The 18,507-nt window shown below is 38.7% G+C and overlaps 1 protein-coding gene across 1 annotated transcript in view; it reads right to left on the reverse strand.

Annotated features, from left to right (window-relative positions):
* Positions 1 to 18,507, reverse strand: part of BTK (Bruton tyrosine kinase) — a 31,254-nt gene that overhangs the window by 9,794 nt on the left and 2,953 nt on the right. Inside the window, exons 2-7 of the mRNA XM_026006597.2 lie at positions 12,133 to 12,303; positions 11,508 to 11,606; positions 8,385 to 8,453; positions 6,733 to 6,814; positions 957 to 1,085; positions 590 to 657 (exon numbers count right to left, since the gene is read on the reverse strand). Of these exons, the coding sequence (XP_025862382.1) occupies positions 590 to 657; positions 957 to 1,085; positions 6,733 to 6,814; positions 8,385 to 8,453; positions 11,508 to 11,606; positions 12,133 to 12,273 (588 nt within the window). The 5' untranslated portion in view covers positions 12,274 to 12,303. The remainder of the gene's footprint in view (positions 1 to 589; positions 658 to 956; positions 1,086 to 6,732; positions 6,815 to 8,384; positions 8,454 to 11,507; positions 11,607 to 12,132; positions 12,304 to 18,507) is intronic.

The following is an 18,507-nucleotide window of genomic DNA, read 5'->3' on the forward strand; positions in this document are numbered from 1 at the left end:
CTCTGAATCTTGGTTTCCTTGTTTATAAAATGGGCATAATAACTCCTGCCCTGCTTACTTACAAAATATGAGAAAGGACTTTTTATAATTCGAAAAGTAACCAAAAAATCAACTTTTAAAATAATAGATTAATGGTAGAATCAAGTATTGGGTATATGGATGTTTATTGTTAAATTCTTACAACTTTATGTTTGAAAATATTTTTCATTTTTAAAAAATCAGGCTTTGTTTTATTTTAAACAGGTGATTGGATTAAATTGTTGCCAAGAACTTCCTAATAGCCCTCTCTCTTACCACTGAAGAGTGGCAAGATTTGTCCTACTTAAGGACAGGTCCCATATCTCCACAAGAACACCAATTGACACTGCCAAGTCCTGTTGGAATTCTAAGACTGGTGTGTTTTCAGGGTGTGACTATAAGTTTCTTTCTTTTTTAATTTAAATTGTATTTTTAAAGTAATCTTTATGCCCAACATGGGGCTCAAACTCAAAACCCCAAGATTAAGAGTTGAACGCTCTACTGACTGAGCCAGCTAGGCACCCGTGTAAGTTTCTATATAAGCAGTAGTAGCACCAATTTCCCTGTATACCTGGTCTTCCTCAGGCGTGGGAGGAAGAGGCTTTTTTGTCTTTCTGTGAGAACTCCCAGGTTTCAAACCTGCAAAATAAGAAACTAGTGTTGACATAGGATGCATTTTAGGAAGGGGCCCAGGGATAGATTTGATCAGGGACTTAGCTTTTGTGCCTTTAGGAACATTAAAAGTCTGAGGGGATACAGCCTTGTTCCAGGTCACATGGCTTGGAGAGCAGAGCACCAGTGGGATTTTGGCCTTGACTTATCCCCTTCCCCAGACCCCTTTGTGCAGTGGCGAAATGTACAAACCTGGGTTTGATAAATCCTTTCAAGAGTGATGGATAGTCAAAAGAGGGAGAAATTATATTGATCAGATCTCTTACTTCCATTCCTGTTTTCCAAAATTTGGCAGCCCATCGCATTTTTGGCTGTCTGAGAGCAGCAGAGATACTGCCCATCGATCCAGAAGCAAGGGTGGTATTTCTGTACCAGATCACTGTTATACCGGATTACTGTAACAGGAGAAAAGAGAGAAGGAGATCACATCTGACATTCTGAAGAATTCACCATTTGCATGTTTTCCTCTTTGACTAAGGTTAGTGATGAGCTTCAAACAACTGCCCCTTCCTCACCTACCCTGAAGGAAAGCAGATGACAGAACCAATTAGCTGACATCCCTGGTCCTGGAAATTTCTTGTGAAGTTCTCTTCAGTGGTCTGTCATGATGACTATCTCCTGACCACCAAGATAAGAATATCTGATGTTTCCAGAGCCCAAGAGCAAAAAAACATATGTTATTTGTTTTCCCAGTAACCATTTCAATCTTCTTGTAAGGCAAAGTATTGATTATGGTATTCTTTTCCAGATATAGGAAGCGATGTGCCCAAGCTAAACTCTCACTCCAGTTCTCAGCATATCAATGTCTCAGCTACCTGAGTGATCTTTTAGAGATATTTGCTTTAGTGAAAATGTCTGCATCAGGCTTCCTGTATTCATAGAACAGTCAATAGAATGGAGCTCAGGAGCAAATGAGGTGACTCTTCTCCTAGAATAAATATAGATCCAGTTTTCCTAGGGCCACTGAAGTGGGTGAGCTCATTGTGGGAGATAAAAACAGTTCCATTTCCTTCACAGAGTCATGAAGCTCAAAAGACCTCCCAGAAGCCAAAGTATTTTGCAAAGAATAGAGTGGCTTGCAGAAAGGAGGAATTGGTATTACTGTTTTTAATACTGTGGCATCTCAAGAATCTTAACATGAAGTCAATTAGACAAGTCATTTTGGGATCATGTTGTCAGATAACAGAGAAGCAAAGACAACTGAAATAATTGACAACAGCTAGCATTGGGGCAAAAAGACCTCGGCTGATCTAAGAATATACACATTTGAGGGATGCCTGGGTGGCTCAGTTAGTTAAGCATCTGCCTTCGGCTTAAGTTACAATCTTAGGTTCCTGGAATTGGACCCTGGGCAGCTGGTGCCCTGCTCAGTGGGGAGTCTGCTTCTCCCTCTCCCTCTGCCCCTTCCCCCCAATGCACTGTCTTGCTCTTACTCTCTCTCACTCCCCCTCCCTAACCACCCCCGTCAAAAAAATTAAAATAAAAAAAATAATATGCACATTTGAGGACTTACACATGTCAGTGTTACTGCTAAGAGGAAGCCCACATCACTTTTTTAAAAGATAAAAAAAAAAAAGATAAAAACAAGGCAAAACGTTCCTCTATAGAGACCAGCTCAAGTCCTTAAAAGCTTGTTAGTCATACTCTATTCACTTAAGACTTTGGGGGAAGCCTAGAAGCTTCTGGTGGCCAAGTGCATTTTACAGGCTAATGAACAAAAGCACTGTTTTTTTTTTAAGTGCTATTATGATGTGTTTCTAAACATGAATTTGAAGACTTCTAACCACTGTCCCCTGCCCACCCTCACCCCTTACTTTCTCAGCACTCCCCTTCACCATCATACCAAGTACAGGGTGGTGGGAGCTATTCAGATGGAAGTGCAAGCTCCAAGGGGCTGCAGCATCAGTAGAGAATTTTTTATTTTAAAGATTTTATTTATTTGAGAGAAAGAGAGCATGAGTGGGGAAGGGGTAGAGGGAGAGGGAGAAGCAGGCTCCCCACTGAGCAGGGAGCACAAATGCTTAACCAACTGAGCCATCCAGGTACCTTTGTCTATAGAGAATTTTAAAACAATAATTAAACCAGCCATAACTCTGTCTTTTTTTATTATCTGGCACTGGCAATTCTGAACAACATTCCAGATATCAGCCAGGACTGATTGCTCTCACTACCTCCACTCCTTGCCCTCCCTCCCCCCACCATTACTCTTCACCCAGGGATTTGTAGATCCTTTGGTACAGGCCTAGACACTGGTAGATCTGCCAAGAATTCTTAACCAACACCTGGCTGCTCTGATAAACAAAGCTATGCTAATGAGCACACATAATGCTTTCTGCCTCTGTACCTCCAGTAGATCATTAAGAGCTCACCCTGCATCCCTGAATACTGTTTGCTACTTAAGAGGTCCCTTGAAGATGACACCTTTCTTTTGTTAGCCAATCCAGAACTGGCATTTCCAGCTACCTAGGAGCAAATTGTGAAAGCAGAGTGTCTCTTCTGGAGACACTCCATAAGAGACTAAATGTTTGTTTGTGTCCCCCTGAAATTCATATGACGAAGCCCCTCAATGTAATGGTATTAGGAGATGAAGACTAAGGGAGGTGATCAGGTCATAAGAGCAGTGTCCTCATTATGGGAGTAGTGCCCTTATAGGAAGAGACTTGAGAGAGATTTTCCCTCTCTGCCATAGGAGAACATAGAGAGAAAGTGGCCATTCTGCAAGCCAGGCAGATAGTTCTTGCCTGGAATCAAATTCACTGGCACATTAATCTGGGACTCCCCAGCTTCCAGAACTGTGATAAATCAACATTTGTTGTTTAAGCCACTTGGTCTATGGTATTTTTTTATTATAGCCCGAGCTAACTAAGACAGTGTCCAAAGAGGAGGGCCAGGAAAGACTACTTCACCAATGCACAGGGCCAATCCTATCTGGGAAACACTAATGGTTGGTGCACATTCTCCAAGTACTTGATGGGCTGCTTTCTCATATTCATATTTATCAGGATAATGTCTAAAATTCTGTTTCAGGTATGCATGAATTATTCCTTCCTATATGGGTCATTAGAGTTTTGCCAATCCACTCTTTCTTTCATTTTTGGTGAGGTCAGGCCTTTTGCGTCTTTTTGAAGTTGCAATTAGGAGAGGATCTATTGAGCTTGACCAAACAAAGGTTCTAGAGTAAATGTAGACACATATCTATGGTGCTATAACATTAAAGTGACCACTGCCATATTCAAGGAAACGGAAGAAGAGAGCCCATGGCAAAGTCCTCAGGGATACAACCTCTGCATGGAAAATACCACTGAAAAAAGATGGCAGCTGGACATGGGTACCTGAAGCACTACTTTTAAATTGAGGTATAATTTATATACAATCAAGTATGCAGCCTAAGACATACAACTAGCCAATTTGTCTACAACCATTTACCACTTAGGTCCAGCACCAGAGAAAGCTCCTTCATGTACTTTCATAACCAATAGCCCTGCTGAGGTAGCCAGTATTCCAATGAAATCCACTTTGCATGTTAGTGATTTTCAGTTGGTGCATTTTATCTACAGTGGGATAACTTATCCCTGGAGTAGGATTTTATGCCTTCTAGATTATCTCACAGTTGGCCTTGCCAGCACTTGGGGCTCTTCTGGTATTGTTAGGACTTGCACCTAAATCTCCTGACAACTGTGGTATTTGTTGCAAGGTGCTTCCCTTTTGGCTCATGTTGTCAGCCCAAGCAGGTTTAACAAGATATATACCCCGGTTTGTAACAACTGGAAATGAAATGCCTTCAGTAAAGTGCAAGCGAAGAGAAGGCAAAATTGCACCTTACCTACACTACCTATCCATACTAATAACTCAATTGAAGTGGTGGTGTTTTCTATTTGTTTTGGCTTTATTTTTACTGTTGTAATTTTACTTGCCTAATGAACTTTAGCAGTTGTGCATAATCAGCATTATATTTGATTTGAGTCAGTCAACCAAGTTTATAAGCTGGATATTCTTATCCTTTGTCATTGCTCATACCTTGAATACAGTGGGCACTTGATAAGTATTTGTTAGGCTAATCTATGATTGGTTTTGAAATTAGTAATGTAAGTGTAAAGGAGTTACTAACTTGCATATGTCTCATGTTTTGTCTTTTCTGGTTCTCCCTCAGTACATCCCACCTTCCCCTGTTTCCACACTAAATCCTAGCTGACTATCAACATGGAGCCCAAGATAGTGGTGGCTGTTTACACTCAACAGAAAAATCTGTTAACACAACTATTGGTCCCTCTCTGCGTGCAAGGTGCTGTGTGAGGCATTGTGGATGGAACCAAGAAAGTGCAAATATATATGCCCTCTGTGTGCTTATTTTGCACCCCTAGGGTAAAGCAGACCGCTTACCTCAAAACATGCCAAGAACTGGACTTTGTGGTATAAGATATCACCAGTTTGCAATCTCAACATGTCCTTACTCTAGAATATCTTGCAGCCAACTATAGGTGTAATTTCTGGACTTGAGAACAAAGCAGCATGAAACTATTAATAAGCTTAGGCTCTGGAGTCATAGAGACATAGGGATATGGTAAAAATCCAGACTTCACCTCTCAGTGTGCCCAGGAGTAGGTTACTAAACCTCTTTGAACTTCAGTTCCCCCATTTGTAAACAGGGGAATGATACATACTTCATAAGCTTCTCATGAGGATTAAAAGCTAGTACATTTGAAACACTTGGCACAGAGCCTAGAACATCATAAGTGCTCACTAAGTATTAGCTATTACCATTGTTGTTTTTAAGACAAGGTTGCTGCAAGAATTAAGTGAGATAATAAATATAAGGTATCTAGCTCAGTGTCTGGCACATAGCAAGAATTCAATAAATGACCCATTTTTTTCCTTTCTCCTCTCCTCTTTCAGCTTGAGAGATTTGGTTTTATTTTGGCCAATCAGACCTGTACTCAAGGGAGTGAATAAGGGTGGTACAGTGAGCCACCAAATATCAGAATCTAAATGTTAAGACAAAAGGCTGTCATGCAATAACCCAACCATGCTGTTATCAGTCTGCCATCCTTCCTGTTTCTCTAGGCAGCCTTTCCTGATGTCAACTCAACCAGTTAATCTCTCAGTCACTTGACATGTGGCTATATATACACACAAATACGTCTGCATGCATCCTGTGCTGCAAACCTCTAGAGTCAAATTTATCTGAATGCATTGTATGGTCTTTGTCAAATGCCGAAACTATGTTCAAGTTTAAGTCCTCACAAAACAAGGAACATGAAATAGTTCCTTAGAAAATATTTGCCCGTAATGAAGAGATGTACAGTGCTCTTTCCTGTATAGTGTTTGACAGTTTTCTATGTGCTCTCACATACATTACCTCATTTGATCATTACGACAACGCTGCAGGTAGGTATGGCAGGCATCATTATTATTTCTATTTCAGAAGAAGAAACTGAGCCTCAGAAGAAGTTTGTTGGCCTACTTGCCAGAAGTCACCCAGCTTGTGAGTGGTAGAAGAGAGCTTGGAAGAAGCTTCTCTACTCTGACTTCAAGAGCTCTCATGATCATCTAATTTTTGGAATTAGATATTTTATGCTTAGGATTTGAAATATTGCAATAACTATTGAATTCCACACCACACCACCCTTGTAATTGATGTAAAGGGTGGGACTCTTTTATAGATAGGAAAATAGTGTCTGCAATTACAGAATTGCACTAGAGAGATAGTGGTGGAACTGGGTTGAAACTCTTAGTTTAGCACATTATCTTTTATTCATGTAATGGAATATTAAACTCCATTGTATCAGTAATATTGGAAAAAATGCAATCTATCATCCTTCCACCCTGTCGTCCTTTTTGCCTCCTCCCTCCTCTCTTTCCTTCCTTCCCTTTCACCTCTTCTTTTCCTTTCTCTCACCTCACTCCTTCTATCTATTCTTCTTTTCTCTTTCCTTTTCTGTCTCCATCTCTCTCTCTTTCCTCACTTCTCTCTCTCTTTTTCTTCCTTCCCCTCTTCCTTTCTTATTTCTTTGGAAACTAGTTTATTTTCCAAATAATTCTCACCGTTTTTAAGCTGGTGAATCCAACGCTTCCTCAGTTCTTCAGTTGGGGAGAAGACATAAAGAGGCCCTTCATCATATACAACCTGAAGCAATGGACACACAGACTTCAGCAGTTAGGATTTAGAAAAAAAAAGAATGTCTTTGAAGGAACTAATGTTAAGCTACAAATCTGTATATTCATAGTGGGAAACAAAGAAAGGTAGTCTTCAGCCAGCCTCATGTAAACTGTCTGAAAAATTCCTGAACAATTCATATCCAGGGTTGTAAGACTTAGAAGCTCTTAGCTTTTTAAATAGTCCTCCATCCTCTTAACTTGTGTTTCAATTTGTGTGTCAACTTAGTTCATAATATTTCCCCCAGCCTTGATGGAGACTTGGATTTGTGTTTATTCAACAAAGTATATTTTATGATCTGATTAAACCTTGAGTTTGTATAGAAGAGAAAATGAAGTAATGATTTGTGTAACTCAAGTCTTGATTGTTACATATGGATTATTCACTTAGATAATATGAAGCAAAATTTTAACTCATGGCCAATTTTTCTCCTACTGCCTAGTGGCCTCCCCTTGCCAAAATAAACCAAGTTAGGAACCACAAAAGGGTAAAGTATATATTTACTTCAAAAAGAGTAAAGTACATATTAAACATTGTCATCAAATCAAACAATATTTTTTAACAACTTCAAATGTACGAGGCATTGTTGTGTTAAGTGTTCTGGAGGTGCATGAAACATGTTCCAAACCTCACAGATGTAATAGACATTACATAGTGGATTCTGAAATCAAATGTAAATTAATTTGAATTACTTGCTATTTAGTATCATCCACTAGCCCAGCCAAACAACATCATCTAGTTGAAAGACAACAATAATAAAAACTATGTCTAAAACACTCCTATTTCACAGGTTTTGTAAACTATGATACAGTCAGGGACATAAACAAGATCCTCACACATCTTTCTTTTTTCTTGTTAGTCTTGCTGTGCTCATAAATCCATGACAGAAAGCCCCCTCCCCTGAGACTTTCCACTTCCTTTTCTGGCTTTCACTGTTTGCAGAGACTGCTATATTCACAACATGTGACCTACAGAGTTTTTGGGACACAAGCAAGCCAAATTGGAGATTGAATCTGAAGCTCTTGCTCTCCTTCATGGATTACAATGGATCTATGAAACAGATGTCTATGTGGCTCTTCAGTTGTTTCAGACTAGAATATAATTTAGGTTTATGTATAAGTCTAATAAGCCTTCCCCATACAGAACTTCCTAATACTACTCTGTCCCTCCCCTTTTTCTGTCTTTTCAACCCACATGACCACCATTATACAGATAGGCAGAACCAGAAGGAAGTGAAATGCTCACTCAACAAACAGAGCATCATTCTCAATGCAGTTACCAAGGACAAAACACACCATAATAGAATTATTGCCATTATGGATTCTTTTTGAGGTGAAAGGACTAAAAGTTACTATGTTAAATTGGGAAAATAGAAAAGCAAAGACTCTTAGCCCATGTCAGTCTCATTTTTCACTTCAGCTTCCTTGTTTTCCTCGAATTCTGTTCACTGGGACCTAGTATTCTTCACTGTGTCCTGCAACCTATCCCTAATTATTACATTACAGGTACCTTTGAGAGCTGGTGAGAGAAAATACCTTACCTGGAAGGGGTAAGGGAACCTTTCAATGATTGAAATCTGCTCCATTTCACTGGACTCTTCACCCCTTCTCTGCAATGAAAGATGAAAGCATATCCCACTGTGGAAAACAGTGTGGAAGTCCCTCAAAAAGTTAAAAACAACCCAGGAATCTCACTACTGGGCATTTGCCCAAAGAATACAAAAACACTAATTTGAAGGGATATGTGCACCCTGATATTTATAGCAGCATTACTTAAAATAGCCGAGATATGGAAGCAGCCAAAGTGTCCAACAATTAATGAATGGATAAAGAAGATTATATATATATATATATATATATATATATATATATATATGTATATATATATGTATATATATATATACACACACACACATATATATATATATATATATATATATATACAATGGAATGTTATTCACTCATTAAAAGAATGAAATCTTGCCATTTACAATGACATGGATGGAGCTAGAGTATGATGCTAAGTGAAATAAGACAGAGAAAGACAAATGCCATGTGATTTCACTCATATGTGGAATTTAAGAAACAAACAAGCAAAGGAAAAAAATGAGAAAGTCAAAGCAAGAAACAGATTTTTAAGTATGGGGAACAATCTGAATGTTACCAGAGGGGAGGTAGGTGCATGTGTGTGTGTGTGTGGGGGGGTGTTGGGTTAAATAGGTGATGGAAATTAAGGAGCACACTTTTGATGACCACAGGTGATGTATGGAACTGTTGAATTACTATATTGTACACCTGAAACTAATATAATACTGCATGTTAAAAAACTAGAATTAAAATAAAAACTTAAAGAAAGCATAGTTATTGGTTGATGCATTGTTCTTTTTTGGATTTCCTTAGGTGCTAGGAGTCCTTTGCAATCACTCCAGAAGAATTTCCTGCACAGATAATATTAATTATTATGGATTGTTTCCTTTAATCCAGTAGGCATACATATCATAGGATACATTCATAGGATTCAGAACATACATGTTCAAAAAAACCTCAGCCATTTCAAACCATTGAGGAAAGGGAGGTTAATCAATGGTGCTGGGACAAATATTTAACCACTAATTTTGGTGTGTGTGTGTATGTGGGGCAGTTAGGTGGCTATTTCACAGCATAAGCCAAAGTAAATTCTGAATGGATTCAAAAGTTTAATATAAAAATGGAACTATGAACGGACAGAGGAAAAAACTAAGTGACCGTGTATATAATCTTATGGGAGACACGACTTCCCAATATAATGCTAAAGATTAGAATCATTAAGAAAAGATGAGTTAATTTGATGACATAAATTTTAAAACCCAGAATAGTAACAATGAACAAGTAAAAAACATCATAAATAAAATTCAAAGATAAAAACTGGGAAAAATATTTTCAATATATATTACAATTAAAGGATTAGTACTTTTAATATATCAAGATCTCTTAAAAAGTACTAGCAATAGGGTAAACATTCTAATGGAAAGATGGGCAAAAAAATGAACAGGCAGTTCACAAATAGAAAAATAGAAATGAACTGTAAGACATATAAACGTTCAACCTCATGGGCAACAAAAAATTGAAAAATAAGTCAGCAATGAAATACCACTTTTCTTGGCTGTCAAATTAACAAGCATTTAAAATATCTGATATTGGAAAGAATGTAGAGAAATAGAGATACTCTCATACATAGCTTATAGGAGTGTATGAAATTTAAATTACACTCCTATAAAATAAAATAGAATAAAAAGATAAACATAACCAAATTGTGCAGATCTAGTAAAGAGAAGAATAATATTTTACTTCTAGGAAGTTATTATAAGAAAAAGAATAGGAAAAGTACATAAAGATGTATCCAAGGATATTCTCAACATTTTTATAATATCAAGTTGGAAACAGATGTGTAGTAATAGGAGATTGGTTAAACAAATTGCAATATATTAATAATAGAGAATACCACACAGCCATTAAAATCACGTTATTAAAGAGTATCTATTGTCATGGGGAAAGTTTCCATATATCGTTAAATTGAGAAAGTAGATTACAAAGCAAGATGTGTAGTATGATTCTATGTTTTAAATATATACCATAGGGATGTCTGGCACACTCAGTCTAAAGAACATGTGACTCGATCTGAGAGTCCTGAGTTTGAGCCCTAAATTGGGTGTAGAGAGAGATTACTTTAATAAACTTTTTTAAAAGATGTATTTATTTCAGAGAGAAAGAGAATGCGAGTGGGGGGAGGGGTAGAGGGAGAGACTCTTCAAGCCAACTCCCTGCTGCAAGGGAAGCCATACACAGGGCTGGATCTCAGGATCCACGAGATCATGAGCGGAGCTGAAACCAAGAGTTGGATGCTTAACCAACTGAGCCACCCAGGTGCCCCTTGAATAAATAAACTTTACAAAAATAAATATATAATATACTCTTAGTATGAATGTATGTGTTGCTAGTGGAGAAAAACATCTGTAAGTCTGTACACCAACATACAATAGTTATTTTAGCTGGATGATGGGATCATGCAAGATTTTATTTTCTTTATTGTGCTTTGTTGTATTTTCCAGAGTTTCTAAAATAAGTACACATTACTCTTGTAATTAGGAAAAATAATAAATGACATTTTTTAAAAACTCGACTTAGAAATCTATAGCCATTATGCCTTGGAAAGGCTCTGGGAAATCAAAGAATAAACAGTGAGTTGTTAAAGAATCTCATGACTCAGAGACCTAGAATTCTGGCTTTCAGACTAACTCAAGCCCATAAATCTGATCCTGGTATCTCAGAGAATAAAACCAATCATCTCTGATGAGTTTGAAAATTTCATATATGGGGCTTTTGGGGGGCTCAGTTAGTGGAGCATGCAATTCTTCATCTCAGGATTGTGAGGTTGAGCCCCACATTGGTTGTAGAGATTCCTTTAAAAAAATCATCGTAAAATTGGTGTTAGAATTTTTCAAGGTTGAGTTCTGCATCTGGAAGGAAAATGCTGAGATTCAGTATAACCCATATGTTCCAGAGTGAAGAATTTTGTAAGGGAACTCTACCACATTGCACAGCATCACCAGTTTATTTACAGAGAGTTGAAGTGTTCCAAGTTTCTTAACCACCCCATTCCTGCTCTGACAATGGTCTCTACTTACTGGAATCTGTCTTTCAGGGGGAGGATTTTTTTCAGGAACCACTGTTTCAACGCAGGTGATCTTCTCAACATCTATTGAACCCTTCTTACTGCCTCTTCTCTGAGAAAGAGAATGAGAAACAAAATGGAGAAAGATTAGGAATGATTAAGCAACCAGATGATTAGATTTTGTTATCTAATCATTCAACATAGTGAGGTGACACCCGCGTTCTATTCATCAGGACCTGTCATTTTGAAAAAAAAAAATACAACAAAACTTCCAGATCTATTAATCTAAACTTTTTTGACTATCAGAGGGCAAATACTATAGAAGAGTGGATGACTGTGTGTGCCTTTACCATAAAAAATGAAGAATAATTTTCAAGACGTGGATTTCATTCTCAACAGCATTTAATGAATGATCAGTTGCAAGATTCCATGGTAAGATTGCCCCCATGGCTTCTTAACACCTTTGAATTTTTTGTGCCAACATGGCTGTAGTTAGTTCTAGGCTAAGAAACATTTTTCTGAGTTTGAAATATACCTCGATCCCTACCACCTCCCTCCTCCAACCAAAAATATCTAGTCCTCAAGGAAGATCTAAGGCTAAGTCCTTGATATTCAGGTTTCACAACAGAAAAACTTACCCCACGTTCAAAGTCATACTCATAGTAGGAAAGTTTGTGCATAGTCAAGAGAAAGAGGCGCTTCTTGAAGTTTAAAGGTGATGTTTTCTTTTTCTGTTGAGATCGCTTCAGAAAGATGCTCTCCAGTATCACTGCAGCCATAGCTTCTTCTTTCTGGAGCTCACTTGTGTGCTGTTGATAATGAAAGTTCTTGAGGACCCAGCACATTATTCCTTATCCCTCCTGGTTCCCTCTCAACCTGACCACCTAGTTTCAAATGGAACAGAATCATGCAAAGCTAATAAAGAGCCTTCTTCCTACCTTGACATCCTCCTTCCATAGCTTCCATCTCTGTCAGTTTTCAGGTATAAAGGTGAATTGGAAGGACAGATTCGGCATGAGTTCACATACACTGGGTTTTTGTATAAGGCAATGGAATGCTCTGGATGTCAAATGACATGTACCTGTGTGCTTAGTAATGTCTAGAGGCCACTTTATACTAACCACCTTTTTGTGATACGTGCAGAATCTGTGAACAGCAACAGTCTCTGTGCAGCTGTTGACACTGATATCCCCAGAAGGGATAATGCAGGTGCCAAAACTTCACTGAGGCAGATATTGGACTTTCAGTTCCCAGTTTCCTAGACAGTGAATGCAATTTTTTCAAACATTGTCCCACTGGGGTCTGTAAACAAGGCATATAATAAGGATATGGAGGCTGCACCTGCAGGTATGGACATATACTAACTGCTGCCCAACTGATTTTGCCCATCAACCACTAGCTCAGCTACAAAGGGTAGAAGCTTTGTTCTAAAATTGAAAAATAATTTTGGGGGAGGGAGTTGCTTTTGTTTTGTTTTTGGTTTGTGAGTGTGTGTTTTAGTTTTTTTGTGTGTGCGTGTTTTGGTTTGTGTTTCCCCCTCCTTTTTATTTTTAAAGACTTTATTTATTTATTCATGAGAGACACACAGAACAACAGACACAGGCAGAGGGAGAGAGAGAAGGAGGCTCCATGCGGGGACTCCATCCCCGGTCTCTAGGATCACACCCTGGGCTGAAGGCGGCGCTAAACCGCTGAGCCACCCGGGCTGCCCCCGCCCCTCCTTTTCTTAGGATGGTTCTTTTAGACACTGTCTTACAAAAGTGATGCAACTGTCTACTCTTATGGGTGCCATCTCTGGTTATTTACGAAAAGTAATTTGTTTACTCTCTCCAAACTTAGAATACTCTAGGAAAGATTCAGTTTAGGTAGCTGAAGTGCAAAAATGCAAAGAAAGTTACAAAAGAAATCACCGTTGGTTTTTTTCATTCACACAAAACATGCTTCATATTAGTTATTCACTTACAGTTTACACACAATTGCATATTCATTTAAAGTCTATGAATAATTCCAAACCTTCCTTAGAAAGATTAAGTGAAAATATAAATACTATCACAAAATGGGGCACTTAATCAGTACAAAATAAGTACTGAAACAGATCACCAGCTTCCCTCAAATTTTGTTATAGGTGGGGTTCTTTTCTTTTTTAAAGATTTTACTCATTTATTCATGAAAGACAGACAGACAGAGAGAGAGAGAGAGAGAGAGAGAGAGAGAGGCAGAGACACAGGCAGGGGGAGAAGCAGGCTCCATGCAGGGAGCCGGATGTGGGACTCGATCCCGTCTCCAGGATCGCGCCCTGGGCTGAAGGCGGCGCTAAACAGCTGAGCCACCCCTGCTGCGTGGGTTTTTTTTCTTAAGGAGGGATGACATTTTTTATAACTAAACTCCTTATGCTTTATCTGTCTATGCAGAATAAATAATGTCAGCATTTTTTTTCTACCTGCCAAACACAGATTATTGCTCACACCAAAGAAACAAGGGAGCAGTTTTTATCAAAGTCTGAGGCTATCCGCACCGTTATTTTGCTCTTTCCTGTGGTGTAGAAGGTTCTATTATCATACTGGGGAGACATTAAAAATAGGTTAAAGGAACACCAGGGATGTTCAAAATAATCACTTTGCCACTTATTCACCATGTCGATGCTACTGTCTTCTGGTGGTGGATTAATTCAATGGTTTATAAATGATCTTTTGAGAAAAATTAGACAAGGAGCAAACTTTTCCCCCCACACCTGGTCACACAGGTCCCTGACTACCTGGTTTAAATGGTCTCTACAGGAGTGACAAACTGATAAGACTTTACAACCAGAATACTTTCTAATGCTCAAACCCCACAGAGATTTCTGTCAACATTAAAATTATTCATTTATTCAGAAATAGTGGTAACCAAGTAATATTATATTCTCAAGAACTGTCAACTCATCAAGATCCTTGTAATGAGATCACATTTTTTTCACTGTGAATTCCAATTAAGTAGCTCTTCACAATCAGAAAGACTCAACTTGCACGAGATAAAATAAAGCCTTAATGAAAATAAGTAGCATGCTCAGTAAATTGGATCAGAAGCATCCTAACAAACTACATCCAGTTTTGCTTCTTTTAGCTGAGTAAAGCATACCCATCATTTTACCTTTAGTTTTGTTGCAAGCTCTTGATGGATGCATTCCCTGCTCTGACCCAGCATCCACTTGAGTCTTGGCCTCTGCTCTTACTTCCTATAAGATAGGTCCTTCTGGAAACTGCCTCTGCTCTTTTTCTCTTTTAGAACAAATCCAGTTTGTACAAGAGGAAGCCTTCCTCTCTTTCAAGTGTCTGTTGGGTTAGGGTTTAGTGCTGGTCTAAGTATGAGGAAGTAAGTAAGCCTCTCACTAGCCATCACCCCTCTCAGCAAAGGGTGGCCTCTACCAGAAATAGCCTCTACCACTAGATCATGGAGTTGAAGAATTCCCAGGATTTCCAAGGTCTGGTTGTCCCTTCTTTGACTGCTTTCCCCTTATTCCTTGTGATCCAGTCCAGACACACACAGCCTGAAAATGTGGTCGTTCTTCCTTAGTCAGCACTGATTCATCCACCAATAATGTGAAAGGAGGTGCATTTTTCCTGAAGGTTTGTGTGTGATGGACACTGCATTAGAGGGCAGTTGCAACTTCTTTATGGTAGCTTCTAAATTTTCTTCTAACAATTTCAGCAGCTGACAGTTAATTTGACCACAAAAGATGCACCGTGCGGCTGACCCCCCACTTCACTCAGACGGTGGGGGTGGGGGTGGAAACCGGAAGTGACATGAATGTTAACACACACACATTCACACACTGATGTTCACATAAAGAAAGAGGAGGAAAAATAATAGAAAGACACAGGTTCTTCATTTAAAATACAGAATTCCAGGGGCACGTGGTGGCTCAGTGGTTGAGAATCTGCCTTTGGCTCAGGTTGTGATCCCAGGGTCCTGGGATCAAGTCCCACATCAGGGTCCCCATAGGAAGCCTGCTTCTCCTTCTGCCTATGTCTCTGCCTCTCTGTGTGTGTCTCTCATGAATAAATGAATAAAATCTTTTTAAAAATACAGAATTCCAGCATTATAATGTTCTCTTTTTAAACTACAAATGCAAGGATTTTCATGTGGCCACCTTTTGCAGCCTCCCAGCTTCCTATGGAGCAGCAGAATTCATAAAGAGGATGCTTGTTAATAAGAGTTCAGCCATCTTAAAAACAGCGCTATGCCAAGGAATTGATACGAAAAGCACCTGTCGGATTGGTAAACTAAATCACCTTTGGTCCTATCATTGCTCAAGGTAAGATAAACACCAGAGCAAAATTCAGAAGACTACACAGCCTGCCTATGATTGGGAAGAGTCCAGGAAATGCTATTTAGAAATAACCAGTCAGTCATAGTTCAAATAGCTACTTAGCCAGAATATCCAAGAAACATCATTCTCTATTTCTCATTTAAAGCCTTACTTAAGTACCCAAAAAGTCTGTCTATTCCCTTTTCTTCTGAGGGGAATGGAAGGAAATTCTTGTTTTTCTCAGTGCAGTCTACCCATCAAGCATTATTTTATACTCAGTATTTCATTTATTTCTTACAACAAAGAGGTGAGGAAAGTGAGATTCATGGAAGTTGTGTGATCTGCCCAACCTCATCCATAACTCCGCAGCCCTTGCTGTTTCTGTAATACCTACCTCATTGCCTCCTAGAGAGATTTTTTTTTTTTTTGCTTTCAATAAGTTTTGATGCTATCCATCTCACCACCTGTCATCCCCCATGGCTACCATCAAAGAGCAGTAGAGACAGAAACCTCTGCATCTTCTAGGAACATTTGACAAAAGAGGAAATGATGGTAAATTCAGGGGATAAGAGAGAGTACAGGATCCTGGAGCATTTTCCTCTGCAATAATCCTCCAAGCTAAAAAGGATGATTTATCCCTGTTAACTGTCAACTGTACTTTTTCCCATATGTGGACTCTTCTTAACCCTGCCATGCCAGATTTTCTTACATTTTCCTTTCAGTCTTTCAGAAAGAGATCCTAACTGGTGTTACTTGCTGTTTTCTTTTCAGGACTTTTTTTCATTGTTGATTCGATAAAAATATGAGACTTATGTGGAACACCTGCCAACTCTTTGTCCCTAGGGTTGTTATTGCATAGTGTGAGTGTAAATTTTTGATCAAATGTACTTTCTTTTATATTATGAAGTGTGACAAATAGTACAGAGACTAACACTACACTCAGGTACTCACCACTTAGCTCTATAAAATTCTAACATAGTGCCATAATTGCTTCCGGCGTTTTTCAGAAATAAAATACTAACCATAGAGTCAAAACCTCCTTGTATACTCCTCTGCAATCAATCCCCTCCTTCCTCAGAAGTTAACTATATCTTGAATTTCATGTTAATCATTCCTAGGCATGTTTTTATATTGTTACTGCATATGTAAGTATCCATGAAAGGTATTTAGTATTGGTTTGCATGTTTTACAGGGTACATATTCTTCAGCAACTTGCTTTTCTTCTCAGTATAAATTTTGTAAAGATTTATTTATTTAATAAAATCTTTAAAAACACTTATAAAAAAGAGATTTATTTATTTATTTTAGAGAGAGAGAAAGAGTACTCAAGCACTGTGGGGGGAGGGGCAGAAGGAGAGGGAGAGAGAATCCCAAGCCAACTCCCTGCTGAGCGTGGAGCCCCACATGGGGCTTGATCTCACCACCCATGAGATCATGACCTGAGCCGAAATCACAAGTTTGAATGCTCACCCGACTGAGCCACCCAGGTACCCCTCTCAGTATAATGTTTTATCTTGGTTAAAGCTCTATCTAGTTCATACATTTTAATTTATTTTATATGCACAAAGTATTATTTTTTAAAAAGATTTTATTTTATTTATTTATGAGAGAGAGAGAGAGAGAGGCAAAGACACAGGCAGAGGGAGAAGCAGGCTCCATGCTGGAAGCCCAATGTGGGACTTGATCCCAGGTCTTGGGGATCACGCCCTGAGCCAAAGGCAGGCGCTCAACCGCTGAGCCACCCAGGCATCCCAGCATAAAATATTCTATATGATGAATACATCACATTTGATTTATCCATTCTCCTATTGCTAGATATTTAGATTGCTTGTTTTCAGTTATAAACAATGCCGCCATGCACATCCTTGTACGCATGGTCATAGTTTTCCACTCAGAATGAATGCTCAGTTACTCAAAGTGACAAACTCAGGTCTGGCTTATTTGTGGGCCTATGTGGTCCCTGTTATCCCTTGTTCCCCATTTCAGTCCTGTCTTCCTGATGTTTTACTATGAAATCTGGTAGAATTATCAACTGTCTGAAATTAGAATAGGGTATGATTGGCTATATTTAGCTTACCAAAAATCTCCTCAGTCCTCAGAAGCATCTCTTAGGTTCTGATTGAGATTTTCAGTGAGACTTCCCTGGCCATGGAACCAGAGGAGAAGTTTTCTTTAGAATATAACCATAGCAACAAAGAAACCAAAATACTCCTTCTGAGTTCCCAAGAAGCCCTATTCAGGCACCAGTGAAACCTAATTATTTGATAAGTTTCACAGTCAGTGCTATAGGTGACCAAATTTGTGGTGAAGCCCTCCAGCCAAAATCAGTTTTCTGGCTCGGTGTTAATCAGGGAAATTTTAATCTGCTGCAGTCCTCTCTAAGAGGTCTCAGGTTTCTGGTTCTTCTTCAGCCTTTCATATTAACATTTTACGTGAGAGCCAGATAGCTAATACGAAGTTGCACTCAGCGTTAGACTGGTGGTAATACTTTGAGCACTGTCCCTCTGCTCTGAGGGTGACTACTGGGGTGTACATCTTTCACTCTGGACTTGAATGGACTTCTTTTTCAGTTTAGTTTTTGTTTTCCCTGGCTCATACATTTTACGTATTCTCTCTTTTGATATCAAAACAGCACATGTTCATTATAAAAAATGTTTCAAGTACAAGAATATTAAAAAGAAAACATCATTTACAAGCTCATTATCCAAAGGCATTGATATTCAGG

This window comes from Vulpes vulpes, chromosome X (assembly GCF_048418805.1).
Source record: "Vulpes vulpes isolate BD-2025 chromosome X, VulVul3, whole genome shotgun sequence".
NCBI classification, from domain to species: domain Eukaryota; kingdom Metazoa; phylum Chordata; class Mammalia; order Carnivora; family Canidae; genus Vulpes; species Vulpes vulpes.